The sequence below is a fragment of the Ambystoma mexicanum genome, chromosome 8 (assembly GCF_040938575.1).
Source record: "Ambystoma mexicanum isolate Mex_15411 chromosome 8, UKY_AmexF1_1, whole genome shotgun sequence".
Classification (NCBI taxonomy): domain Eukaryota; kingdom Metazoa; phylum Chordata; class Amphibia; order Caudata; family Ambystomatidae; genus Ambystoma; species Ambystoma mexicanum.
In genome coordinates, this window is record NC_090929.1 from 290,428,073 (window position 1) to 290,455,976 (window position 27,904).

The following is a 27,904-nucleotide window of genomic DNA, read 5'->3' on the forward strand; positions in this document are numbered from 1 at the left end:
TTTGCTTTTTAAAACAGGCTATCCTTTTTGCATGTATAACGGAGCCGTTCACCCATCTTTTTCATTAGAACAATGATATAATTGCGGTATAATCGGGGTCTCAGGAAGGGTGCACTGACCCTCGCTCTCTTCCATTTGAATGGCCACCACAGCTTGGTGTTTCTCTGGTTCAATTGGATTCGATGAGGAACTTTGGGCTGGTTCGCAATAGTTTGCTCTACTTTGAGCTCCCTGTCAATTCATTAAGATTGTCCATTTGTACCTTTCTAACCTGTCTAAGTCTGTGCTCTTTTATACCAAGATGGAATAATTACTTATTTGTAAATCGAGTTCTTCATCCTGGGTATATTCACTTTCCTCAAATGTAAAATATGAAATAAATAACTTTTCATAAATAATACATAATAAGGCCTATCCGGCATAGAAACATTTCTTTTTGACCAATTCCCATTCTTAAAAGAAAAGCAGTGTGTGCAAACAGCATTTCTACAGCCCTTTCATAGAGGAACCAAATACAGAAATTACAGAGAGGTGTTTTTTACTGTGGGCACAAAAACACTGTGCTGACTCTGCACAGAGAGTGCAGCTCCCATGCAGTCAGTTCTTTCTGGAGATGGCAAGCGCTTCAAGGTTGACTTTCTTGCTTTGATGCAGTACATTAAGAGCCTGGTTGTCGAGGTGAGGTGGGAGGGTTCTTTATGAATTCAATTAAAATAACCAAGAGAAGGATGTTCCTGCCGTAGTCTTCATAGATATTCCTAAGCACTAAATAGACTATGAGGCTGCAACCTCCCAGAGAAGGGAAACAAAATTGAGGAAGTCTTCTTATACAAAGTAAGATGATAGGAGTACTGCCCTGAAGGAATTTAGCCAAAAAGGTTGCGTGGTAAGGCCTGCCACACTTGTGCATCTCTTCTGACATCTTAATCTAGGAAATAATGACACAAGAAAGTACAACCCGAATTTCAGATTACAGCTTTACTGTTAAGGGCTGAATTAGGGCCTTGCCGCCCTGGTGGAATGAGCACAAGGTTTACTAGATTTATTGGCATTCTGATACCGGAGCTGGTTAAAGGATTCTATTGTGTTGAAGCTGGGAGACCTTTGTTGATTGTCCTGGAGTTGGCCAGTAGCTGCTTGGGTTTTCTTAATTCTTTAGTTTTATAGAGATAGTATGTTACTGCCCTTTTCAAATCAAAGGTGTGCAACAACCTTTCCGCTGGAGTGGAAGGGTTGGAGGGAAAAAAGGAAGGGAGATAGATTGGTTTATATGAAAATCTGACCCAACTTTAAGAAGGAAAGAAAGGCGTGTTGCCACAGTCACCTTGTCCTTATGAAACACTGTGCAGTGCTCATTTGTGCACAGAGCCTTTATTTCAATAAATGTTTGCAGGGATAATAGACATGAGAAATTGAATCATCCAAGAAAGATTGTGTAATTCAACCTTGTGCACAGATTCAAAAGGAGGCTCTCTTAATGGGGGGATATATACTTCTAAGCCCTTCCAAAAAATCACTGATAACAGGTATTTTGTAGCTGGACTCTTGGGAAGTACTTTTGCTGTAGGATATAATAGCCAATACAAGTTATGGAGGAGAATTGCAGACCAGATTTAGCCAAATAGAGAAGGTAAGAAAGGACCATGTTCTCCCGACATGTTGTCAGATCTTAGGCGTACAATGTTTTTGTGCAAGACAGTATGGCTTCCCTGAAGATCTCCATGCAGTCATCAGATAGATGGAAGTAATTGTATTGTGAGTGCACAGGAGCCATGAAGCCAGGTTCAATGGCTGGAGGTTGTGATGGGATGTTCTGCAATTCATTTTGATCAAGAGTTGTGTATCTCAGCCCTCACAGAGATGCAATGGACAGGTCCATAAGATCTGAATACCACCATTCTTGGGGCCATCTTGGGAAGTGAGAGGGTCAGGGTAAACACATAAAGAAAAACACCTGACCAATTCTTCTAAAGGGTATTGCCTTTGGATCTTGGCACTGGCAAACTGCAGGCATAGTCAGAGCATTTAGCATTTTTTCTTCCATAAAGAGCAGGGCTAATGGCAGGTGGCCATATTCTTTAAATATAGTTCTTGTGATATCGCTGTTTAAGATCCACTCATGATCTTCTTAGAAGGACCTGCTTAATACACCAACTTGTATGTCCTGGATTCCAGGGAAGTAAACTGCTATGATTGTTAGGTTTCCCACCAGAAGTTATTGCCAAATTCTCTGCACGTCACTTGCCAAACTATCAGGAGATTGTTCCTCCTTACTTGTTGAGAAATTACATTGTGGTTGGGTTGTCAGTGGGAATAAGTATAGGCTGGGACTTCCCTAAAGGTGCAAGGGAGGCATTTAGGGCCAGATCTCACACCCAGTATATTTATGTGACACAATTTTTCCTTTTCTGACCAGTGTCCCTGTCTAATGAGATAACCCACGTGGGCTCCAAAACTCTCCATAGGTGAGTCTGAGAAGACTGTCTAAATGGGAGAAGCCTTCTGAAAGGGCACCCCTTGATTCAGATTGTTTTTCCTGCACAAGAGATTCCCTGAGAAACAGAGAAATCGTAGCATGACCCTCCAAATTGTAGTTTCTTTGAAATCGGGACCCTCCAAGGAAATCTTAGTGATCTCATGTGGATACATGTGTGAGGGACAATCACAACAGAAAAGCCATTGGCTGTGGTTGGACCTGCTGGCGGCACTGCTAGGAACCTCTGTTTGGTTGAGGATACACTCTCCTCCAAAAGAAATACTTTTCCTTGAACAGTGTCCCAGGTTGAGCACAAGAAGTGGGTCTTCTGAACTCGGTGTGTTGTGGACTTCTTAAGATTGACAAGACCCATGTCTTCCAGGATTTTAGCTGTAACCCCAAAGTATCTTCTGAAAGGGCACCCCTTGATTCAGATTGTTTTTGCTGCACAAGAGATTCCTTGAGAAACAGAAAAATCGTAGCATGACCCTCCAAATTGTAGTTTCTTTGAAATCGGGACCCTGCAAGGAAATCTTAGTGATCTCATGTGGATATAGGTGTGAGGGACAATCACAACACAAAAGCCATTGGCTGTGGTTGGACCTGCTGGCGACACTGCTAGGAACCTCTGTTTGGTTGAGGATACGCTCTCCTCCAAAGGAAATACTTTTCCTTGAACAGTGTCCAAGTTTGAGCCCAAGAAGTGGATCTTCTGAACTCGGTGTGTTGTGGACTTCTTAAGATTGACAAGACCCATGTCTTCCAGGACTTTAGCTGTAACCCCGAAGTATCAGGCTGCTTTTTCTTCTGAATCTGTTTTTATTAACCATTTGTCCAGATAAGGGTAGATGAAGATCTTTTCTTTCGTATTGCCCCACAACTACTCACATCCATTTTGGAAATAACTTTGGGGCATATTTCAGGTCAAAGGAAAGGAACATGTATTGCTAGTGATAGCTCCTGACACGGAAGTGTGCTCTGATCTGGTGCCTCTGGGCCAAAGGGTTGTAAAGTATGCATCTTGAAGGTTAATGGAGCAAATCCAATCCACTTTCAAGAGGTGAATGACAATTTCTGAAGAGAAAGCATTTTGAATTTCTCTTTATTCTAATTTCTTTTTCACAACCCTGAGATCTAAGTGGGTGTTAGCTAATGTGAATATCTCTTTTCGCCAAAGTTTCTGTCTCCCATTTCAAGCAGAGAAAATGTGGTTGAGTTCTTGAAACTGGAAGAATTGATGGGGGTGGGAGCTTCAAAAACACAACTTGTAACCAATCTCAACAATGGGTCTCATTACGGCCATGCCGGTCTGGAAAAAAAGTGCCAGTAACAACGGTTACTGGCACCTTTTCTGGACCGGCATACTCTGAGTCTGCCAACAGGGGCAGTGAACTACCAGCAGGCCTGACCTGTCAGTAGTTCAGGCCTCTACCAGCAGAAAAAGCACTGAAGCACTGGCACCTTTAACAACGGTGCCGGTGCTTCAGTGTTCCCATTCCTGTGGAGTCCTGTTGGAATGGAAACTTACCGTTCCTCTGCCGCCCAGAATATCCCGGTATTATCGGGATATCAGGTGGCATAAACGGAAAGCCGAGGTTGTCGGTAGGCTGCTGTTAGCACCGACAGCCTACCGGCAACCTTGTAATGAGGGCCAATATTTAGCACCACATCGTCTCTTGTAATCATTTGCCAAGATGGAAAATTGCTTGTTTTGCTGCTGTGGGTGTTTGTCTGACACTGTAGAAGTCTGCTGCCTGCTCCCCCTTTTTTTTCCAAACCTCTGCTGGTACCGACGTCCCCGTTGGTACTGCTGGTGGGATTGGTGTTGCTGACCATATGGATCCCTCTAGTAAAAATACATTTCTGAAGATTACTTCAAAGATGATGATATATAGTCTCTTTTCTTAGGTTCTACTTTTACTGACATCAAAATGTCTGCCTTTGTCTTCATATCTGTGACCAAAATCATCATGACATCAAAAGAGTGAAGGCCAAATATCTTCTTTTGGGAGTCAAACTTGAACCCGTGAGTTGGGCTCAAGGGGATATCCTAATGTGAAACCATTGCAATATCCATTAGTGGCCTCCTCTGCCACATCCCTGGAAGTGCTGATGGCTTGCTTTGAAACCAGTCTGCTCTCATTATGATTTCTAGAAAGTCCTGTTTTTTGTCATATGGCAAGAATTCCATCATTTGTTTTACAGAGTGCAAGATCGAGTGGTCATATCAGCCTAGTGAGGTCAAAGAGCCACCACCTCTGTTTGTAGCACCTGTGTTTGTGCAGATCTTTTTGCCAGAGAATCCCTCCGGCAACTTTCTTTGTCAGAAGGAGTAGAAGAGGAGGACAAGGAAGCCAAAATCTTTTCCAAGCCAATGAGACAAGAGTCTGGTGGTGAATCTCTCCTAAAAATAAAGTATCATAATTTGATGCCCTGTATTTCTTGTCCAACCTCTGTCTATGGGAGACATGTGTGGGAGCTTTGATAGTGCCCATCATTGGTTTCAACAAACCAGAAACTAGTGGGTTCTCGGGGCTGTATAGACTCAAAGACTATCAAAGTCTCCTCCATTTGTATTGGTACCTGAATGCTGAGCTTTTTAGCCACACTTTAATTTCTGAGAAAGCTATACTGTGATCTGTTGGTGAAATTCTGGCCAGGGTTGGGGATGGTGGGGAGGAGTAGTCAGGGCAAGCAGGGGAGAAGGGTCTGTAGGAGGTGAAGGACCCGTAAGAGGTGAGATGTCCATCAGAGGCAGTCTTCTTGGTACTGGCCTTGCTCGGACCATTGAAGAAGGCATTTTTGGAGGTTCCAGGACCATATCTTCACCAATCACTTTTATGATGACTGGTTTAGGAGTCTTCTTGTATTTGTCTTTCATCAAAATCAAAATGTTCTATGTTCCGATTCCTGGTGCCTAAGATGGCAACACCCGATCGGCCCAAGGACAAGGAGTTAAAAGCCAAGAAGAACTACAATGTCGAGCCTTCTTTCGACAATGAGCAGACGACCGGTGAGGTTCTCGGTGCTGTGCCCCTCGGCTTTGAGAGGTGATCCTGGTGGCAATGTTGATCGTGTTCCAAGGGTATCAGAATGGACTCTGCTTGAGCCCTCTTTTCCATAAACCCGCTTTCTTTGGCCATCTCTGACCAATTACTTTCCTACACATGCAGCACACTGTGTGAAAGTGTGTATTTCCTAAATCAAGGGAAACCAACGCTGGGGCTAAAGCAGATATACAAATGCCCTAAATTGATAGAAAGGGCACTTTTCCTTGAAGGGAAGGAAAAAAGACATTGGGCACATCACGAGTTGGGCAGTAGCCCTTAAATGCTCGGTGCGGGGGGTATAAATGCTGGAAAAATGCTGATTTTCAAAGCTACCATGCCGTAATATCGTCGGCAGTGATTGGGCCGAAAATTCCCCATTGGGTCAGAAGGACCCAATGGGGAATAATGTTTACCACCCAACTTGTGATCCGGCGGTAATACTGCCGGACAGACAGTGGTAACCCAAATAAATTTGGGCGGTATCCCTGCCGGGACACCGCCCAACTCATGATGAGGCCCATTGAATGAAACAATAAAAACTTGAAAATTCTGGAAGATTTGAAGAAAACACTGCTTCAGCAGAGAGGTGTTCACTGATACTCACACAGCACTCAGAAAAAATAACTGACTTTAACTGCCATTGTGCTACATCATGGGAGCTGCACTTGATGAAACTTTGAAGGCACAGGCCCTGATTCATGGAATTATTTTCATGTAAGACAGGGATTATTGTGCAATTCTGCCCACAAATCCCCATTTTGGCATACAGGGAGTTGCAATCAGAATTGGCCATAGTGTCCTCCATTTACTCCCATTGTAAAAACTGTCTATCATTTCTCTCTTTGTTTATCTAAGGAAAAGGCTGTAGAAATTCAGTATTTATGAATATCAATGAATATCCCAGGATGGAAAACATAGGACTTTCTTAGTGAAGGCCATAGTGCATTCAAGGTACATAACTGCACACCCACCTATGCGTACATAAGTTGCTTGCTAAATAGCAGGTTTTGCTAAATCAAGCAATGTGTTCCTTCTTCTACTTCAGGAAATGAAGCACCCCATCTCTCCTATCCACTACCAGACACTAATGAAGAAAACATGGCAAGTGTATTTTACCCACTTTTGACCATATGCAATCCACATGAGCAAGTTGTAGCCTCTGCTCCAACACCAGACACACTGGCAAACGGGTGCTGCTGGAGAAGAGTCCACCAGGATAGTCATGGGCACTTCTGCATGTGAAGGTTGGCAAATTCTTTAACATTCTACTCAACATCTGCTCCTAGGATTTCAGCAGGATTATTCTCCATACACATGTGATGTTTGGGAAAGAGCACATGCTGTAGATGGATCCATGCATCACTGAATGCCTACAGGATGGATGTGGAAAATTGCATCCCTCCTTGTTTCCATGTTGTTAGTTAAACCATGGCAAGATACTGGGTGATCGCCAATGACTGCTTCCATTGCCAACATGGGTGTCACCATTACCAGAATGGATTTCATTGATTGCTAAAAGGAGATCCCCAACTCAGTGTGGGAACCTAAAACAGAACCCCACTGCAGAGTTCCTGTGTGAGGAGCCCATGACAGTGCAGTAAAACCTGAATGATGCTGGAGATCATTATAAGGGTACAAGAGGGAGATGAGGTAGAGCTAGTAAAACTACCAAAGTATTTGATTATATATAAGTATATATTGAGTGAAAAAGGTTAGTTAATACAGGGTTAAGATGATCTGATTTATCGCAGAAATACTCAGCGGGTCTTGGAAGTGATGACCATCTTTACTCAGAACCCCCAGCCCCCATAGATGTCCACCATGATGTCCCTTTCTATCTGACTGTTGATCCCTGTTGTGATGTCACGCTTATGCTCATGACTCTGAGGTAAGATGGTCGTTACTTGCCACACCTGCTAAATTTCATGGATTTAGTTGTAATAAATCGGATCATCTTAACTCTCTATTATACAGGGATTTTTACAGTGAAAAACCTTACATAATTTCAAGTGTTGCATTAGGCAAAATGTTGCCACAGTTGTTTGGCCACTGTCCATGTTGACCCAATTAGTAAAAAAGACGGAGGCCCATCCCCCCTTTTTTTCCGCTCCTTTAATTTCAGCGGTATGGTCACGACAGTTTTGCTTTCTATTACCACAGTAACTATTACTGGTAATCATTCCTTTGGTAATGTGTTGTTTTGTGATCACAGCAGGAAAAGGGAAAAGCTTGACAATTTACAAGTCTTCCCCACTACAACTCACCACGTGCCCGCTCCTCCTTTATAGGCCCATCACTTTCTGTAAATCCTCATTGACCCCTCTCCTATCCCTTTTTCACTTTCCGGTTCATGTGACAAATGTATTTTTTCAAGTGAGTCTAGCAACATTTCTGTGGGAATCCTAAAGGATTCCTGTCAGATTCCTGTGGGATTTCCCTTGTAAGACGAAAACTGTCTGACACAAACAAGCACCCCAACCCACCCCTAATTCTTCCACTTTACATGTGGTCCTCTTTCCCTCTCCCCACCTCTACCCTGATATGAAACCATCCTTTTCCTTAATTTGTTTGCAAGCTGTCATGATCTTGTGTCCACTTCCTGAGGCAGACATGAAAGGAAGCATTTGCATAGCCAGTCCTTTTGGAATTCCTTATCTCTGCCTGTCTGTGCACCTGATGATGTGTAGCTTCTTTAGAGAGGGATGCATTTCAGATGTTAAAACCCCCACACATTGAAGTCTTGAAGGTTTGAATGGCACACTGTGATAAGTGGGGCAGGGATGAGGGGAACTAAAGAAAAGAAATAAAAGCACCCCATCATAGTGCTCTCAGAATGGCAGGAAGAAATGTGATAGCATCGTCATTGTAGATGAGATTGATATATGTTAGGCCGGACCGTTTGTAAGATGGCACAATGATCCACATAGCAGGTTTCTGAATCTAGAAGGCCGGTAGGGGAACATAATCTTATTTTAGGTATTGGGTGGAAGGTGCAGTGTCAGGCAAATGCCAGTGAATGCCTTGACATTTTTTTATTTTAATTATTAGATCTTTCTGGCTTTGTCAGTCCTGAAATTACCCTGGAGTACGGCAATTTTGAGATCCTCAAGGGTATGAGTTGGTTCCGTAATATGTTCACTAATGTGTCTTTGTGAGTCTCTTGATGCTTAGCCGATGTAGATTCATGTGTTTAGTTGTTGGCCAGTTTCCCCTACATAGCAGCCCGCCTGGGACATTTCATGCACATAGGCAAAGTGGTTGGGTGCACACGTAAAACACCCCATATTTTTGCAGTGGTGTCCATTGTGTGCGGTATCTTGATTGTATCCAAACTGTAGATATCTGGACAGGTTAGGCATCTCTTGGTATGGCATGGCATTGTTCCATTTTCTGTGCTATTTGTATGGATCGTTTATTTGAGATTGGCTGGTTGTTGAAGAGCAAGGAGGGGCACCTCAGGGAAAACATTACGCGTTTCTTCATCTTGTGGCAGAATGGATTGTAGTTCATGTGCAATTTTGCATAGGCCTTCGGACCTTGGTTAGTTTGTGACTGCCAGTGGCAAATGGGGGTGGACTGCTTTTGCTCTGTCTTCCAGGAGGTTCTCTTGGGGATACTTGTTGCCTTGTGAATTCAGCTGTAAACAATTATGTGGTTGTAGCTATGGTTTACAATGCCTGATCGCATAGCTAATATGCTTTTATCCCAGCCCTTTGTGTCTGAGAAACCCGGTTGCATCTTAATGCTTGGCTGAGTATGCTGGAATGTGTTATATGTACTGGGTGCAATCTGGTCAGTTGGGTTACAACATACTGTGGTCTGTAGCTGGTAATCTTTTATTGTTATGGGGTTGTCGAAGAAATGTACTTTTCCAGTAGAGTAGGAGAGTTTGAGATTGATGTTTGCATGGAATTCCTTACATCTGCTGTGGAAGCCTCTGAGGGCATCTTCCGCAGTCGCCCCGGTCAGGAGGATATCATTAAGGAAGCACAGATATCACACTGGGCTGCAGTCACAGGTGGTGCGTAAATCAGTCTCCAGTCGAGCCACGAATACATTTGTATACGAAAGCACCATCCAAGTACCCATGGCTGGCCTCATTGTTTGAAGAGAAGTGACAGTATCAAAAGTGGAATAGTTGTGAGTTAAGGTGAATTCTGTGCACTTGGCTACAGTGTCAGAAAGCAGGGTATGATCAGCAAGCACCGTGGTTGCTAGTGGTATACAGCTTGTGAGTGGGCATATTGCATACTGTTTGTTGAGTGGATTAGTGGTATTCTGGTTTTAGCTGGGGGTCTCTCTTACAAGTGGCTTCAAGATGTTCTCAGCAAAAGACAGAGATGTTCTCAATTAGCATGCCTGATCCAGAGATGCTTGGGCATCCAGTGTTGTGTTCTATGTGTATCTTGGGGAGCACATGCAAGTACTAAGTACTAGGGTATCTGGTACAAGGCCCTGAATGTATTCCTTGATGTCATTTGTAAGTTTCTTCATGATCTGGTTGAGTTCCCTTTTATATCATTTGTTTGAGGATTCCTGCAGTTTTGCATAGTATTGTGTCCTGGATCGTTGCCTACGGGCCTCCTTCACATAGTCATAAGCGTTAATTAGGACAACCACTCCTCCTTTGTCTGGTGGTTTGATTGCAATACTCTGATTGCTTTTTACAGGCTGTATAGCTCTCCTCTCTGTTGGAGTCAAATTCTACGAGTGTTTAATGTGTTTGTCCAGTATCGTGGATGTTCGGTCCACTTTTGTTTAGTGTCCAATTTGCATAGTCCAGTTGAAGATTTGCTTACTGCACTTGTTTGTGTGCCAGCTTCTGGCCATTCCTTTGGAGTCATCTGAAGGGAGCTTCACAGTTCTATTTTGTCAGTGGTATCATTAATGCAAGACGCTGAGGTGGCTTAAAGATAAACAGTACTATACCGTCTTTGCATTAGGCGGCAGTGGTAATGACAGAGTATCATAGAATCATTTAAGCAGGGCAGGAGGGACATTCTATATAATAAAATATCATAGCATACTGCAATAGAGGAGAACGTGTGCATTACAGTATAATATGTTCAGCACCTCATGACTGGAAGTAGAGACATGGAAGCAGCATTGCTACTCGAGGACAACAGAGAAAGGTTATGAAGAAAAGAAGTATAGTATCCTTACTGCAGTGCTGTGCTTTAGTTAACACTAGAGAGTATCAAAATGGCATTACTGCAGGTCAAGAGGGAGACTTCAAGGCAGAGAATTATTTCACGCCTTCTAAATGCATAAGAGGTGGAAGGGCTCATTATAGAGAGCATCCGGTATCCTTACTGCAATGCCCAAATGAGAGTTCAAGATACACGCTATCATATTCATTACTGCGGAGGGAGAAAGTATATCAGCATCATTACTGCGTACAGAGTTTGCCATAGAGCGCTTCTTAGCATCATTACCATGGGGGAAAATAGAGAGTTCATGATAGAGAGTATTGCAGGCTAGAGAGGGAAGGCTCTTGACAGAGAGTATTCCAGCCTCCTTTCTGCTGGACAAGAAGGAGAATTAAGCCAGGCGGATCTCAAAGCATCAATACTGCAGTGCAGGAGAGAGTGCTGTAGAGAGTACCAGAGCATCATTATTTCTGGGAAGGAGGGGGAACTCCTGGTAGCATGTATGACAGTCTCAGAACGGCATGACAGGAAGCCGAGTTTGTGATAGAGAGTATGATAGCCTCACTATTGCATAATTGGAGGGAGAATTCATGTGAGAGGATCCACAGTGCTGCGGTTGTGATGTTGGAGAGAAATGAGTCCTGTTACAGCTGCACACACGCACGAGAATAGAGTCCAAGTTGCAATCGGAGAACGACTGCCTGAAGCTGGATGCAGTGTTGATGTAGGACCCGGTCCCCTTTGGGAGCAGTGAGGATAAGATTCAAAGAGAGTGTGTCCCTGAGAAACAAGGATGTAGGCAGCAAAGCATGGCGAGCAAGAGGCAAGCGAAGCATGTCCGATGTAGTACCTTTGCAGAGTTGCCAGAGTGTTACAGCCCCAAGAGTACAGAGCGAAACAAAGGAGCGTTATGGAGGGCATCCTGGCAAAGAGCCCACTCTTCAATGCCTCTCATGGAGAAGAGGATAATGGAGCTCTGGAAATTAAAGTGCAAGATAGACGATCAGAGTGGAAGAAAACAGGCCTGACTTGAGTTAGTAAGTTCTGCATACAGGAACAAGGGGAGAAAGCTCCTAAAGTAAAGGAAACGTATCTGTGATGTCATACAGGTACGGGTACTGATAGAGCAGGTTCCCATGAGAATACAGTATTTGCCAGAATAAGTTGAGAAATACTGCATACAGGGACTAGGAGAGAAAGTTCCCATAGTGTGTGCGTCCTTGTGAAGATAGCCGGGATTCTTGATAAAGAGAACATACAAGCAACCGGGAGAGGAGGGTCCTAACGCCTATGAAAATGTTTGTGAAGCAAAGTTGAGACATGCTATATATTGGAACCTGGAGAGAATGTTACAAAAGCATATGAAAATACTGATAAAAGGAAAATGAGAGCAAAACCTCAATTTCCCCCGTATTTTAGGTATGTTCCCTGCTTCCCTCTACTCTGGTATTTTATCTTTTCCATACAGCGGCAATGCTCCATTCCGACCTCCGAGATCGTTACTGTTGGCATGTCTCCAGAGCCCCACCTGACCGCCAGATCTCTCTTGACCAACATTGCCGCAATTGCTATCAGCCTACTTTCCCACCGACTCCCTTCGTATTCCCTGCTGCTGTGTAGGAGTAACATTTTGGGATCCTTGGGGACTACTTTGCCTATCACCCTCGCAAACTTGTCGAGGACTGTATCCCAGAGGGCCCAGACCAACCTATATTCCCATAGCAAATGGTAAAATGTTCCTTCAGTTTCCCCAGACTTAAGGCACATGGTCTTATTGGGTCTAACGATCCTGTGGAGATGATCTCTTGAGTAGAACACCCTATGCAAGACTTTCTATTGAATCACCCTCAATCGGAATGACAGATTTATTTGCCTAGCTGCCATCATAGCCTCCACCCATTCTTCACTCTCAAGGGTGTCCAGGTCCTCTTCCCATTTCTCCTTTAACTGTGTTAATGGGGGTGCAGAGAAATTGTTAATGGCTTGCTACAATACAGTTATCCCCTTCTTCTGTAGTGCCTCTGTGAACAGGTGAATCTCTAGGGGCTATGGTCTGGGATATGAAGGTTGCCTCCAAACTGTGCCGCCACTATATACGTTAGACATATGTATATGTATGCCTCTCCCTGGCCCAGGCTATATTTGTTTCTCAGACCCTGGAAGGACAGCATGGCGTTTTGGCCGAGCACATCCCCACTTGTACTATGCCCACTCTGACCCACCTTGACTGTTCACCCAGTTTCTTGATCTCTCCCATAGCCGGGTTGCCCCATAAAGGTTGAAATCTTGTGATTCTCCCTTACCATCTCATCGCTCTCGTGGTCTCCTCCCGAATATGCACTAATCGTTACCCTGCTGGAGGTAGTTGCCGCCATCCCAAACCCCCATAGAGCACTTGCAGTGGGTCCGCACCATTCATCACATCCAGCTCTAGATTTCTATGCGGAAGGTGCCTTCCCCCAAACAGCCGTTCATTTGCTACTATCAATTGGGCTGCCCAATAGTATTGCCTAATGTCAAGAAGCCCACCCCCCATACTGACCTTGTCAATATGCTCAGTGCGATGCAGGGACACGTGTTCCCCCGTATAAGCCCCATAATCAGGGCATTGATGACATCAAACTGCTTGTTTGGTAGCCACACTGGGGTGTTCTGCAACACATACTGTAATCAGGGGGAAAGGGGGTGGGCTGAACTTTAATTACTGAAGGTGTAATTTATTGATCTTATAAGGGTCAGAGAAGGGAAATTACAAATTGTACTTCTTATCCCAGACATCAGAGGGTGGCAAGGAGCTACTGCCATATCGCTTGTGAAACTCTTTAGCCAACGTCCCAAGGAGGTTTCTATTCATTTGAAGATTTACACAGTTCTCTGTATGCTGATCTACTAATAGCACACACTTTTACAAGTCCTTCTGTTTTTCTTTCTCATTTCCACATACAGCGAAATGGGAAGTTCACAGTTCTTCCGCAAACTATCCTCCAATATATTTTAAAGAGAATACCTGGCCATTAAGTGGGTAGTTGAAGTAATTTATTACTTCTCATTGTATCAACATTTTACTATCTTTATGGGTCACATTCCACCCACAGTGCTAGCTCCCAAAATGGACATGGTTCTGATTTATTTATTTAATGCATTTTTATATTTATATAGCCCACTAAGGAGAAAAAGAATGCAGGGGAGAAGAACTCCATAGAGCCAGTTGAGAGAAGTAACATCGTTTCACATAGCAGATTCCTGCAAGATTGATACCAGAGGCGTTGCTAGGGGAGTCGTGGTGGGGGGCTGGGGGGGTAATTGGGGGGTGTGCGGAAGAGGATATAGGTCTTTTGGTTGTAGCCCCGGATAGAAGCTCAGGGGCTACAACTGAAATTCTACCAACCCCAGAGTCCCGACAGTCCCGACATTACCATAGCCCCGGATCTTTCCCAGACCTACCACCACCCCTGATTGATACAAACTGTAAAGATAACAGCAACGTCTTCCAGTCATGCGCCATTCATTACAAGAAAGAACTTTGGAAAAGTTACAGATGGTCTAGCCTTACTTAATGTTCTTCCCTGGTGGTGGAGCTCTGGTCGCACCCTGTTCAGCCATTATTTCTAAAAAAGGGCTTTGCCATTGATCATTGGATAGTGTGCATTCCCGCGCACAGAGGAGAAGGATAGTTTCTCTTCTCTTGAAAAAATGTGCATTACGTTTAGGGCTTGATAAAATGCACAGAGGTGTCACTGAGGGTTTACTAAAATATGAATTAGGGCTCGGAGATGTTGCAGAGGACTTGCTAAATCATCTCCATCGTCATTACTTTATTTCTGCTAGGCAATAGCCATAAAAGTAGGCACAATAATACAACATGTGATTTACAAGACCAAGCAACAAAACAATGAACTTCCATCCTGCTCATGGATCATGTCATTTTGAAGTCTAAAAGCCGAATATAAATACGGTATTATCACCCATCCATGATGTGGCAAAGCAACCATCGTTAAAAATAACAAAGAGGGACGACATTGCGTAGAATTGTGTTCCTTCAAAAATAGGAATTACGTACAACCTCCTTGGAATCATATACAAGGGGGGAAAAGAAAGTAGTTTCAAGATAAGTCTTACAAACAGGACACAGCCCTAATTCAGCTGAACGTCCTCTTCTTCTAGAATTATAACATTAATTGGCAGAAAAACTCAAACAAAAACGGGTAAAAAGGCAATTTAAATATTCTTGACTATGAGTTTAGATATTAATGCTAGACCTCTATGTGTTTCTTTCATCATTTCTGTTTCTTTTTTTATTATTATAATTTTTATTCAGAATTAATCAACAAACATACATATAGATGAAAACTATTTACAAAGAATAGCCAATAAGTAACAAAATCTTTCATCATTTCTGTAGCTTCACAATATTCCTGGAGACGTTTCTTAATATCGATCTCAATTTTCCATACACCACCTTTCATGGAAAGCATTGCTGATGTTAAAGTGCTCAGTGTCTGAATTACATGCACTGGTGACAGCATTGTTTGTACATGTACAATCCAAGTTATGGCGGAAGCCTTATAATAGCCCATATGCCTCTCAGTAGCAATCGAGTTAAATGTGCAGAGTCATTCATTAAGGACTTCAAAAACATAGCTACCGGAGTCATAAGAATATAATCTATGCATGTACAGATACATGTTGATGCAGATTGTGGGATTCCCAGGACTCAGTCACAGAATCTATCTTGCTCCACTTGCAGTACATGTGCATTCATAAAGCCCCCACACCACGGGTCCATATGGGGTAATGGAACGTGCTTTGACCTCTTGAATTCTCAACATGTGGTTGACTGGTTTAACCTCCATTTTATTACTTTTTATTTATCCATGTGATCAATATTAGAGAACTTTAGATAACTTTGAATTGAAGGTCAAACCCAAATAGGCAAATCTGTACACCTCTAGTATAGGATTCCCCACAGTCCTAATGATCTTGATGACTTTTCAAATTTCCTTGCTAAAAAAACCGCACTGCTGATTTATTAGCATGTACCATGTATCATTAACCTCATTGTGTTCATGTAAGTAATGTATGCATCGAACAAAATCTGCAAAGACTCGGTTCCGGCCATTAGCACACACTCGTCCGTGTAAGGAGCTGGAATGTGCAACCGTCCAAATCTAGAAATATCAGCTTCAGTTTTGCATAAAACCTTATACAAGTCACCAGTGTAAAGATTAAAAATAATCTGGTCAAGAACACAGTCCTGTCTTGCACCATGCTTCACTTCAGGGGTTAGAGTTAGCAGACTGTGTGATAGTGGACTACAGACATGCTGTCTTCATGGACATGACTTGCTAAAATGTGTGTTAGGGCTTTGAGGTGTCACTAAGCTCTTGATAACATGTGCCTTTGAGCTGCCACTAAGGGCCTGCTAACATGTGTATTAGGGCTGGAGGTGTCTGGCCTACTCCCCAAGAGCAAAGCTGAGCCATTCTTTGATGCTGAGGATGTCAAAGTACAATGAGAAGCTGCATCTGCCCTAACCCGCTCGTGGGATTCTTCATCAACAGGCACACTACGCAATGGTCATTATCTACGTGGAGAAATGCGGAAAGGCAATTGCTAAGGAGGCACCGCAATACAGAGAATTGCACGTAGTTCAAAATACATGAAGACCTGAGCAGAGTGAATCTTTAAGGACAACCTCGTTGATGATCAAGGCTTAAAAGCAAACAGTTCTTAGCAGGTGCTATGGGTGTTAGGACTAGGAATACAGACTTTGTGTCTCTAGTTAGTTGGTTCAGCAAACGTGTAAATATCAAAATGACTAGCATAATGAGCTTGCAAGCTTGCAGGGGGCAGTTAGATTTGCCCATAGGAGTTGCAGAAGAAATATATTTTGAGAGCGGTTTGCAACTTTAGGAAACCTGCTGTTTCTATCAGGTGGGGGCAGAGAGGACTGGAAAGAAGGTGAGAATTATCCTTCAGGGCAATTCGAAGTGGCACATTACCAGGCTCCTCAACCCCACCCACCACAATCAGACCACATTTACAGGTGGGGGATTGCCTGCAGACTGGTCCTTTGACGTTTTACAAGGAACTAAAGGCTGTAATTAAGTGAAACTCAAGAAGCAAGACCTACCCTATACAGCACATTCCATTTCCAGACTTACAGAAAATACTCAATTTAAGCCATCACCTAAGAATGTTTACAATTATAGTAAAGAATTAGAAATGTTACAAGAAGGCTGATGACCTGATTTCTTGTAGCAATCACTATATTTCAAAACCGTGGGCGCTGAGGAGAGGGCATCCAAACATCTTGCTGGGCTAATTTCTTGTTGTTTCATGTTTTCCATTCCTCGTGTATCCCTCGTTGGGTGTGCCTTCATCATTTCTGTTCCTGTGAGTGTTCTGTGTGCTTTCCCTCCTGTGTCCCATCACAATTCCCCCATTGGCTACTGGTCCCATCTTTTCTGGCATCGCAACCCCTGCCCCTTGCTGGGGAGCTCCAGATGGTGTCTGCTGGTGTGCATCAGGGAAGCAAGGGGGCTGCAGCGGTCAACCTGTTGCATCCAATCAGGTAAGTAGTCAGGGGGTGCAGCACTCACTGCACCCCTCTAAACTGACCCACCCTCCTCTCCTCACTTCTCGTTGTCTTCCTAACCACACACAAGCATCTTAGTAATCTGTTGCTTAGCCTTCGTGAACTTCTCCCCAGAATAATCATTCTCCTTTGCATTGCTGCTGTGTTTAAAACTTGGCCTTTTTTCACCTTTTTATGAAAATGTAACTTTGGTGTGGTAACTGGGTATTGTTTACTGTGTCTCATCGGCACGTCCCTGCTGGGAGTGTACCCATCTGCTGCCTCTGTGTCTGTGCCCACTAGGCTCTTTCCCACTCTCTAGGTTCCCACCCCGCTTGGGATTCTGTTGTACTGTTGTGCGTCACCTGTCTATTCCTCTTGTGTGTTCCCTAGTGTCTGACCCTTGCCCTCCCCCTCTACATATCCTGAGTTGTGCGGCACTGGACGATGGCCTCTCCTTCTCTCTGCCCCCCTCATCCTCTTACTTTCCTCCTAGCATCCCCTATGGTACTTTCCGTTTCCCCTATCTTCTCTAACTGCTACTCTATCTCCTATCATATCCCTCTCTCTAAGTCTGGAAGGAGGAAGTTTAAGGAGGACATCCTGGTCTCCAACCCAGGCCTCCCTATCACTGATACCTACACCAGTGCTTCCTCCAGACAGACTCTTTGTCGTTCCCTCACCAGACCTATGGAACCCTCACATGGTCTCGGCTCTCTCTCCTATCTCCTCCTCTCCCATTCATGGTGACACAGTGGGGGGTCCTACATTTCTTCTTCCACTCCTCCAAGACCATTATTATTGTCTATATGAATGGCACTGTCTTGGTCCAGGGGCCTCAGCCCAATTTCCTCCTTTGTGATAGGTGTCTTCCCGTTTTATCAACATCTTTCCTTCTCCTGCTACTCCTATCAGCACCTATCTGGCTCCTCTGCCACATCCTTTCTCTGCCGCCTCCTGGCACCTGCCACCTCCTCCCTGGCTACTATAGCACCTCCTGCTACCACTTCTGCCTGCTCTTGGTCCCCTTTACCACTTTTGCTGGTTGTACCTCAAGCCTGTACACCACCCTGGAAGTCTTTCAAATGGTGCAACCTGCTCTACATTGTCACTCTTAACTCTTTCTCTGCTGTCAAACACTCCTCTGACATCTGCCACCTCCTCCAAGAACTTGACCTGGATATCCTCGCTCTCACCAAGACATGGTTCACAACCAGCTCTGTCACAAGTTTTGAAACGCTCCACCCTGATGGCTATAAGATCCTCTCCGAGCCCAGAACCGACCGACCCGGATATGGAGTAGCTCTGATCTTTCCGGAGTGGATACCTGCTTCTGTCAGTCATATGCAGGCCTACTCCTCCTTTGAATGCCTGCTCTGCAGGCTCTCTATCTCTCCCGGCCTCTCTCTAACTGTGGCCACCATCTACAGGCCACCTGGCCAACTTGCCCTATACCTCTCAGAGTGGGCTGACCTCTCCTCTTTTCTCCTTGCCTCTACCTCGCACCTTCTCCTCCTCACAGACCTCAAGGTCCAGTTGGATGCTTCTAATCCCTCCTAGGGGCTCTTACACAACCTCTGCGACTCTCTCTCTCTTTCCATTCTATCCTCTGGTCCAACACACTCTACCAGACACACCTTGGATGGTCTCATCTCCTCAGACATCCCCCTCTCTAACCCTCTCACCACTCTTCTCTCTTGGACTGACTACTTTCTGCTTTCCTCTCACCTGAAGCACTGCCACCTACCTTCTTTGTCATTTGGCCCGTGAATCGTGCGTCAGTGGATGCCTTCGCCGCAACTTTCTCTGCTCCCCCTACTCCTGCGGCTGACTCACACTCTGACACAGCCCTCTATAATCTGCATCTCCAACACTCTGGACGTCCTTGTTCCCTGTCTGAGAATCCATTTGAAACCCACCTGTCATACCAAGTGCAACTCTTGGTATGACTCTGACCTTGCCGTCCTGAAACGCAAGTGCAGGGTGGCTGAGAGGAAGTGGAGGACTTCGGGTACATCCTCTGACAAAGTGGCCTGCTGCCTGCTCCATAGGCAATACAGACTCTTTGTCCTGTCCAAGAAGAGAGTCCACATCCAAGCCTGCGTCTCTGCGGTCTCTAACAAGACAGACAAATTCTTTCAAATCTGCAAGGAGCTGGCCAATCCTGCTGCAGTCTCCACTTCTCCTGTTCCCTCCGAGGCTCTCTGGACGGCTCTGGCTGCTCACTTCACCACTATAACTCAGGACATCCTGTCCTCGCTCTCCTATTCCTCTGCATCTACCTCTCCTGACCCCCTTCTGGCTGCCTCTCCTTCCTCCTCTTTCTCCCTGATATCACATAATGAAGTTTCTAGACAAGTCTGATCTATGAAAGTGTCATCCAAACAGGAGCTCCCCTGCTCCTCTAGAACCATCAAGGACCACATTGACACCCTTGCTCCAGCCTTGGCCGATTTCCGCTTTCTGCAATCACTCTTTCACCACTGCATCCTTCCCCACTCTCCTCAAGCATTCCCTTGTGCACCCCCTCCTTAAAAAGTCTTCTGCTGATCCGACCTGCCCGGCAAAATATCCCCCGATCTCTAGCACATCTTTCCTGGGAAAACTCCTGGAAAACTCCTGGAAAAGCTGGCCATCTTTGAGCTTACTTTCCATACTGAATCTGCTGGTTGTCTTCATGACCATCAATCTGGATTCAGAGCAGCCAGAGGCGTGAAAACTGCTCTCCTAAACACCTGCGAAGATCTGTTCTCTAATCTTGACCTTACTTCTGTCCTCATCATCCTTGACCTTTCCTCTGCTCAGTCAATCATGCCATCCTAATCAATCGACTCTGTGAGAACCTGGGCATCAAGGATCAGGCCTTGGAGTGGTTGACCTCCTTCCGCTCGGACTGGCCCTCCCAGGTCCAACTTGGTTCCTTTCTCTCCGCCACCTCCCTCTGCACATGTGGTGCCCCCCAGGGCTCTAACCTCTCTCCCTGGCTCTTTAATGTCTACTTGGCCCATTTGGCCCATCTGATCTCTACTTTCTCCTCTAACTTTTAGTGTTACACTGAGGACTCCCAGCTCTCTTTCAAGCACCCCTCAGCCTCCTCTTCTCTATTGCTCATTCCTGACTTTCCGTGATTTAGGATTGGGGCACCTCCAATGATCTCTGTCTTAATGCCAATAGGAATGAGATCCTTCTCATTGGGACCCCTGCTCCCGCCTTCCCCCTCTCACTCTGGCCACCTCCCTTGGTCCCTCTTCCTTCACTTTACTGTGAGGCAAGAAACCTTGGTGTCATCTTCGACTCCACTCTCTCCTTCTCTCCTCACATCTCGGACCACGCTAAGAAGTCCCAATACCAGCTGCAACTCTCTAGTATGGACTACTACAACAGCCTTTTTCTCAATCTGCCTTACTCTACTCTCCACCCTCTGCAACTAATCCAGAACAGGACTGCAAGACTAATCCTTGGTCTCAAGCCCAGGGACTGTATCTCTCCAGAACTGAAATCATTCCACTGGCTCCCTATGGCTGCAAGGATCAAGTTCAAGACTCTCTGCATCGTACATAAGGTGTTCTGGGGTCGGGCTCTGCACTATATCCAACCCTCTCTTCCAAAATACCTTCCTTCTCGAGCACTTCGCTCAACTACATCCAACTCTCTGAGGGTCAGACGCTTCGCAAGGCAGACAATGGGTGGTAGATCTCTCTCTTCTGCAGGTGTCTCTGTCTGGAATGGTCATCCTGCACCTCTCAAACTTGAGCCTGACCACCTGAAATTCCAGAAACAGCTCAAGACCTTCCTAGTCTCCTCTGCTTTCTCTCACTCTCCCTCCCCTGCTGACCTACCTGTCTGCCGAACTGACTGGTTGCCTGGCTACCCTCTGAACATTATAGGTACCAGGGTCCTCCATGATCAGTCTCCCCTGCGCTACCTGCGGGCCACTGTGCATTTAGGGGCTGTAACAGTTACCTCCACAGTCCCCTGCCCCCTTGCACTTACCCAGAGTCATGCTGCCCTGGAGACACTTACTCAGATCATTGCTGCCCTGGTCGCACTTCCCCTCCCTTTCCCTCTCCCTGGCACTTCCTCGTCTCCCTGCCACCTGCATTTTGCACTGTCGCACTTGCATGATCTGAATGTCACAAGGCCTATTAAGGTTGTTTGTATTGTCCTCCCTCTGTCTTCCCTTCCCTGTCTTGTTGCGCCTAGAAACACCTGTGTACAGGTGCGCTATAAATGAGTTATCATATCCTATCATATATAAAACAATGGAACAAATCAAGAAGAAAGGCAGTGGTTCTTGTGTAAGCAGGTATCTCACCAAATGTGTCAGATTCTTCAAGATCCATAAAAGAGGACTCCACTCCATTATACTGAGTGGGCAGGAAATAATGTTACAGATGCAGACACCTTTGGGGTAGAGATTATGTTTCTCCCTTAGAGATCTCAACATGACAGCTACAAAATATAGAGACAAAAGAGTACAGGAAATCTTCTGTAAATATTAGCTTTTAATTTGTAAAATCGAGGACATCTGGCATGGAGTATATAGAGAAATGATTACATTTCCTCTCTAACAAACTGAGTGAGGGGGTAAAGGGTTTTGGGCTCAGGCTATCCCACCATGAGGGAAGGAAATGGCAAGGACATGGCAAGATGGATAACAAAAGGAGGCACTGGTCCAGAAAGCAGAGATTGCTAGAAGGGCATACTCACTTGTGACCCCTTCTGTCATGATGTCGGTCATCTTGCAACAGGAGGAAAGCATTCGCATACTCAGCTGATCCACCACCAGGACCTGGGAAGAAGAAGCAAAGAGGGTCTCATTGCACAGAAGATGAAGATGTGGCACACAAGGTTAGAGCAAAAGATGGGTGCAAGGAGCACAGAGAATTGGAAAACCCCTCACTACTAAAACCCAGGGGGGGTAGAGATTGGTCGATTATTGTCACATACAAATCAACACCAAAAATCTGTCACAAAAACAATGCATTGCAAACGAACTCGTAAAGAAGGGAACAACATCAAGCAAACTGGGAGCAAAAGAAAAAGAAAAAAATATGTATAAATCTTATTTTAATCATAAATATTAAAAATAATATATCTTTGTACAATAGTAAATCACGGAAAAAACACAAAAGACAAATGTCTATATGGTAGAACATACAGTAAGGGGAAAGGGGGGGATTTTATCAGTCCTCCTTTCACATTTAAAGAAATTAACTATAGCAAATAGACTTAAACGCTATTCGAGAAAAAGAGTGTCGACATGTTTCGGCCAAATATCAAATTGGATGCGTTCTCAGGTATCCATTCAAAAATAGGTGAAAGGGCCAGGATAACAAATTTCTTTAAGATGAGGCTGATGTGTAGTTGCGGAGAGACAACGTGATCTGCTCCAGAAGAATGCTCGACACAAAAATTGTCTTTAGTCTCAAGTGTTTTGATACAGCATTTTACTTCATGCAGAAACGGTATCGAAGAATCGGACCGATCGTGTAGCTTCCACGGCCTGTAATGGTTGCTCAAGGAACACAAGGTTAGAGCCAGCAGCAGAGAGAGTTACATTGAATGCAGTGTCATGTTATGTTTGTGGGATTTACACCGCACACGGCTGCCGTTTGTATGGTCTCAAGGTACCCTGGCAGATCTGAAAATAAGAGATGAGTCAGGTGTTAGTGGGAGTAGAGAGAGAGTGCACATGTTTCCTTTGCTGTGGTGTTTATAGTTTCAGTTTGAAATAATCGGTCACTGTGTGTGGGTTTGATTCTAAGTAATCTGGGATGGTGGGTATGAAAGGTGTTTGTGTTCAAATGGGAGGCCTTGTGTGCCCATGGCATAAGGATGCACTGGCCATGTTGAGATTGTGTTAGTTATTGGAGGAGGTGGAGTTCTGCTGTTTGGTGTCAGTGTGGGGTGTGGTGTTACGCAGGGCTTTAAGTGGGGTAAGAAATCGAGGGGGGGCCCTCATTTGGGGGCGTGGCTTGTGGGGGGCGTGGCCTAAAACGTACGCAAATCGTAAGGTATGCACACACATATATATGCATGTCATATATCTGTGTGCGTACCTTACTATGGTTTGTGTTCTTTGCAAGCACTCTTTTCTAAACATAGAAATATGTATTTCTATGTTTAGAAAAGATGGCTTGCAAAGAACACAAACCATAGTAAGGTACGCACACAGATATATGACATGCATATATATGTGTGTGTGTGTGCATACCTTACGGTTTGCCTACTTTTCAGGCCATTTTTTAAAAAAAACATTTCGGTTTTATAAAAGATGGCTTTGAAAGTACACAATTCAAGCCATATTTTATAAAGCTTTGACTACGGACAAAATTGTCCGTCGGCAAAGCTTTATAAAAGATGGCTTGAATTGTGTACTTTTCAAGCCATCTTTCATAAACCTCGAAAAATATCAAGGAATCCCCAGGTTCGCCGAGGGTTAAAGACGCCTCGGCGACCTGGGGAAACAAAGGGACAGTAACTGCCTCTGGTGACCCCTCGCGCGAGAGGTCACCAGAGGCAGTTACTATGATTTACAGAAGTGGCAGCCAGGCACAGCATTGCTGTGGCTGGCTGCCACTTCTGTCAGATCGCCTGACTTCATGGCAGGCGCATATCCCGTTGCGGCTGCTGCCGCGACGGGATAATGCATCCCGCCAATGTTGCGTGTGGTGGGACGGGGGCCCCGGCAGGGCCCCGGCTCAGTCCCACTTTTTGGAGACTGCCGGGGCCCGGCCCCGGCAGGCCCCGGCCCACTTAAAGCCCTGGTGTTACGTTCTATGGGATTTCAATGCAAACATTTCAGAGAGGGATGTTTTACCAAAAACAAAAACCCAGAAAAAAATCACCAAACCCCCTAACTCCATATATACAAAACTAAAAAAGATTCTGTGTTTTTTCATTATTATAATTTCAGTAAAACATCCCTGTCTGAAAATGATTTCATCAAAATCACTAGATACCATGGTGTAATAGGTGGCATGTGTGCATGGCATAGTGGGTTTGCCTGTGGTATGTTTGCAGAAGTATGGAGTGTTTTAGTATGGGTTAGTGGGGGGAAAGAGAGTGCAATCTTCCTGGCATCGGGTTAAGTGACAGTTGAGCATGTATGGTATTGTGTTGGGTAACTGAAACCCAGTGCGCCGCGGTGAGCTATGTTTGGTCTCTCTTTGGCAATGGCCTATAGCTTGAGAGTTAGCTCGACATATTAAACTGAGTGAGCAGCAAAAAACGACATATGAAAAGGGGTCTGAATGAAAAGAAGGTGGAACTCTAACGCATATCTTGAGTGAGCAGCACCAAAGGAAATATCTAACACTTAGCTAAGGTGAGCTCCATAGATGGTAGTTTTAACACCTACAAAGTCTGAGTACTCAGCAGAGACAGCTGCAATGCACACAGACACTAAATGAGAGGGAGATAATGCAATCTAATCAATATAATCTGAGTGAGTGCAGAGGGAGGTCTAATACACACAAACTCTGAGAAAGCAACAGATATAGATTTTAGATCTAACACGCATATACACACACACAGTGAGCGAGACGAACCGCAGGCTAGATGAAATATGCAGAGTCAGAACGATGTAAGGGAGGCATGACACAAGAGTTGCAAGTTTCAAAACCTTTATGTTTAAAGGCAAGGGGGTTTGAAAAACTCCTGTCTGGCCCTATAACTAAGATGGGCGTAATCTCGACCATCAAATAATATGGAAACAGTCCTAGTCAGTCTTAGGCAAACAATAAAGACCTATGCTAACAAAAACCTAATGTCTGGCCTCACTATGTGACTTGATTTAGGGATATGTATATATAAAAAGGAAAAATCACTGGTGAAACAAAATGTTAGAATGGCAATATAAATCAGTATTAATGCTCGTCACCACCTTATCTAGCACGGGGTTAGATGGAACACTTGATGGATGAACACACTTTGGCTTGCAAACACAGTTAGGCGGCTTGCTCTGCCCTCGGGAGCTTTTTAGAGTGTTCAAGTCTTAGTCACAAGTTCACGGGCTTAACCTCTCGGGTTCCCATCACCCAAGTCCAGCTCACCCTTCAAGCTTCTACACAGTTTCATCAAAAGGTTTCAAGTATAGTATTTGGTCACAGTTCACTATAGGTTCCCCTCAACCAGGCTCAAACCGTTTCTCCTTGGTGCAGTTCCCTTCCCCAAGCTTTCTTTGCATTCCAGACATGGGATTCCCTTTGTCGGATTCGAGCCACCTTTCGTGTTTTGATTTCGCTGCCGAGGAAGATTTTTTCTCTCACCTCCACATAACCTCTTCAACCCTCCTTTCTTTCTTTACTTTCAATTTACATATTTTCCTGCAGTTCCAACTCCACTTGGAAAATGTACTTACTACTTATGACTTGCTTTCATATCAATTGCTCCTAGATTAAGTCTTTCAAAGCTTTCTTTCATGCTGTTTTATGGTTACTTTCTTTCTCTCGCTTCCCGCTGCCTCTGCAGCTTTAAAACACTTCACAGAGACTTTCCATTGGGCAATCTCACTTTGCCGGACCACTCTACTACTTTATATCTCGTATTCACAGTTCTTAACCATCATCCTTCGGATACTGTGGCAAGCATTGCAATTAAACACAGACCAGGCTTTCTTTGCTTCCTTCGCTCAATAGTCATGTTAAAATGCTTTCCATCTTTCGCGCCTTTGATGTAGGAGTCAAGGTTGTTACCACTGCCGCTTTTGCGCCTCCCCAACTCTGCCGTTCACCCGGTAGGGTGGCTGGTAACCTTGTAGCACTCGAAAGACTCTTTCTCCCTTCTGGCTGGGCTGTTGTTTGCAATCCTCATGGCCTTTTGGAAATAACTATCGCTCGCCGTGGGGGTCTGTGGCTTCCTGCCTCTTCGGTTCAACCCCTCGTTTGTTGCTCTCCTTCGCCTGGTTCGCCATCACCCCGGAGGAATTGCTCCTTCTCGTGCACTACCTTGCTCAAAGTGTGTCTCAGTGTTCCCCCTTTTAACCATGTGGGGAGAGTTAATAGGTATTAGGTGTACGTGATTAAAGTCAAGTACCTGACCCTGCCTGATCTCGTTAGAGCGACATGTCCAGTGTATTGCATGGTGGTAATCCATTCAGCCTTAGACTTCCTCTTCCTCGGCTCAGTGTTTGTGTAGGAAAGGGGGGGATTTGGGAAGTAGGAATAGCCTTTAAAATAGGATTGGTTAGGGCTATTGGGAAAGGGGGGATACTGAATCTCGCCATCGGGTGCCTCTCCCCCACACCCCGAGGACCCCTCAACCAGGTGATTCTCCCTCATTTGTCCACCCCCAGGGTTTCGATCCAAAGGCAATGGCCGTGCCCCGGCCACCTGATTAAAGGATCCTAGGGTCTGGGCAATGAAACACCCTATGGTTTTTCACAGTGAACACTGGAGAGAGACACCAAACACACATATAGAGAGTGAATGGGAAGATAGAGCAATCTAAATTTTACAGTCTGACTGAGAAGCATAGTGGGAGGTCCTTTTTGCATACCCTGAGGAAGCAAGAAAGATAGATCTGTCACACACAAAGAGTGGCTAGAAGGGACAGAGATATAATATGCAGAGTCTGAAGAAGCACCAAGGAGGGAGGCTGCACATGACCAGAGTCTGGGCAAGCAGCAAAGATAAAAAGAATACAAGATGGAAAAGAAATCTAATAAATAAATGAAATACACACACTCTCTGAGCAAGTAGCAGATATACATTTAACACACAAAGTGTGTGTGGTAAGAAGTGACCTATCTAAGAAGTACACTATCGATTTAGCCAGTGAATGAAGCAAATTGAGATTCAACACAGTCTGAGCTGACAGACAGGGATCTAGAACATTGTCTGCAGAAGCAGTAAATGGATCTAAAGCAGGATATGAGTGAGTGGATCAGAGAGATCTAGAATACATGTACTCAAGATGCAGTGCACCACAGCTACAGTGGTAACTGTGATGAATCAGAGATGATGATCCCAGAAACCCTGGCCTGGACCCTTTCTCATCTGGCCAGGGAAAAGGAGCTGCTACCTGATCCTGACCCTGGGGGTAGTATTACGCGGGAGGGTCACATGAGGGGCGGATCAGGTCAGGAATATTGGGAAAATACTTTAAATATGTTCCCTAAGGATCATATTGTATTAAAGGCATATTGTAAGGCTGGGAACTTTGAGACAAAAAGTAATGTAAACATTATGGACTCCAAGTCCCATAATGCTTTGAGGAATGAGCTGAGGAAGAGGAACTGAGAGGTAAGAATTGTAGTGTGCAGTCTAGTGGTCATGATGACCCACACCTGAGTGTGACCTTTAAACATTTAAAGGCCCTTCAGCTGTGGACCATTAAGAGCAAAAAGCCGTAGAAGCAGAAGCATGAGGAAGCAATAGGAGACGGAGCCGCCGCTGTTTTGGAAGTGGGACACCATGTCGAAGTCGTGGCAGAGGTGAAGTGGGATGCAGTGAGTCTGCAGTGGGAAGCGGGACGGAAACTAGCTGTCCCGTCGGAGCGAGACGCTCTCCTGATCCTGCTTGCTTCTCTGGTGAATGGCATTCACCGGATTGCGAGCGGAGCATAGGCAGCTCCAACTACAGGAAGCACGAGCAACGGAAACATAACAAGAGCTGTCAGAGGCCTGTGTTCCCCCGACGAAAGAAGA

General features: G+C 44.9%; 1 protein-coding gene across 2 annotated transcripts in view; it reads right to left on the bottom strand.

Annotated features, from left to right (window-relative positions):
• Positions 1–27,904, bottom strand: part of STXBP1 (syntaxin binding protein 1) — a 229,372-nt gene that overhangs the window by 88,552 nt on the left and 112,916 nt on the right. For both annotated transcript variants that reach the window (XM_069609688.1, XM_069609689.1), the window contains exon 3: positions 21,964–22,045. In XM_069609688.1, coding sequence (XP_069465789.1) covers positions 21,964–22,045 — 82 coding nt within the window. The remainder of the gene's footprint in view (positions 1–21,963; positions 22,046–27,904) is intronic.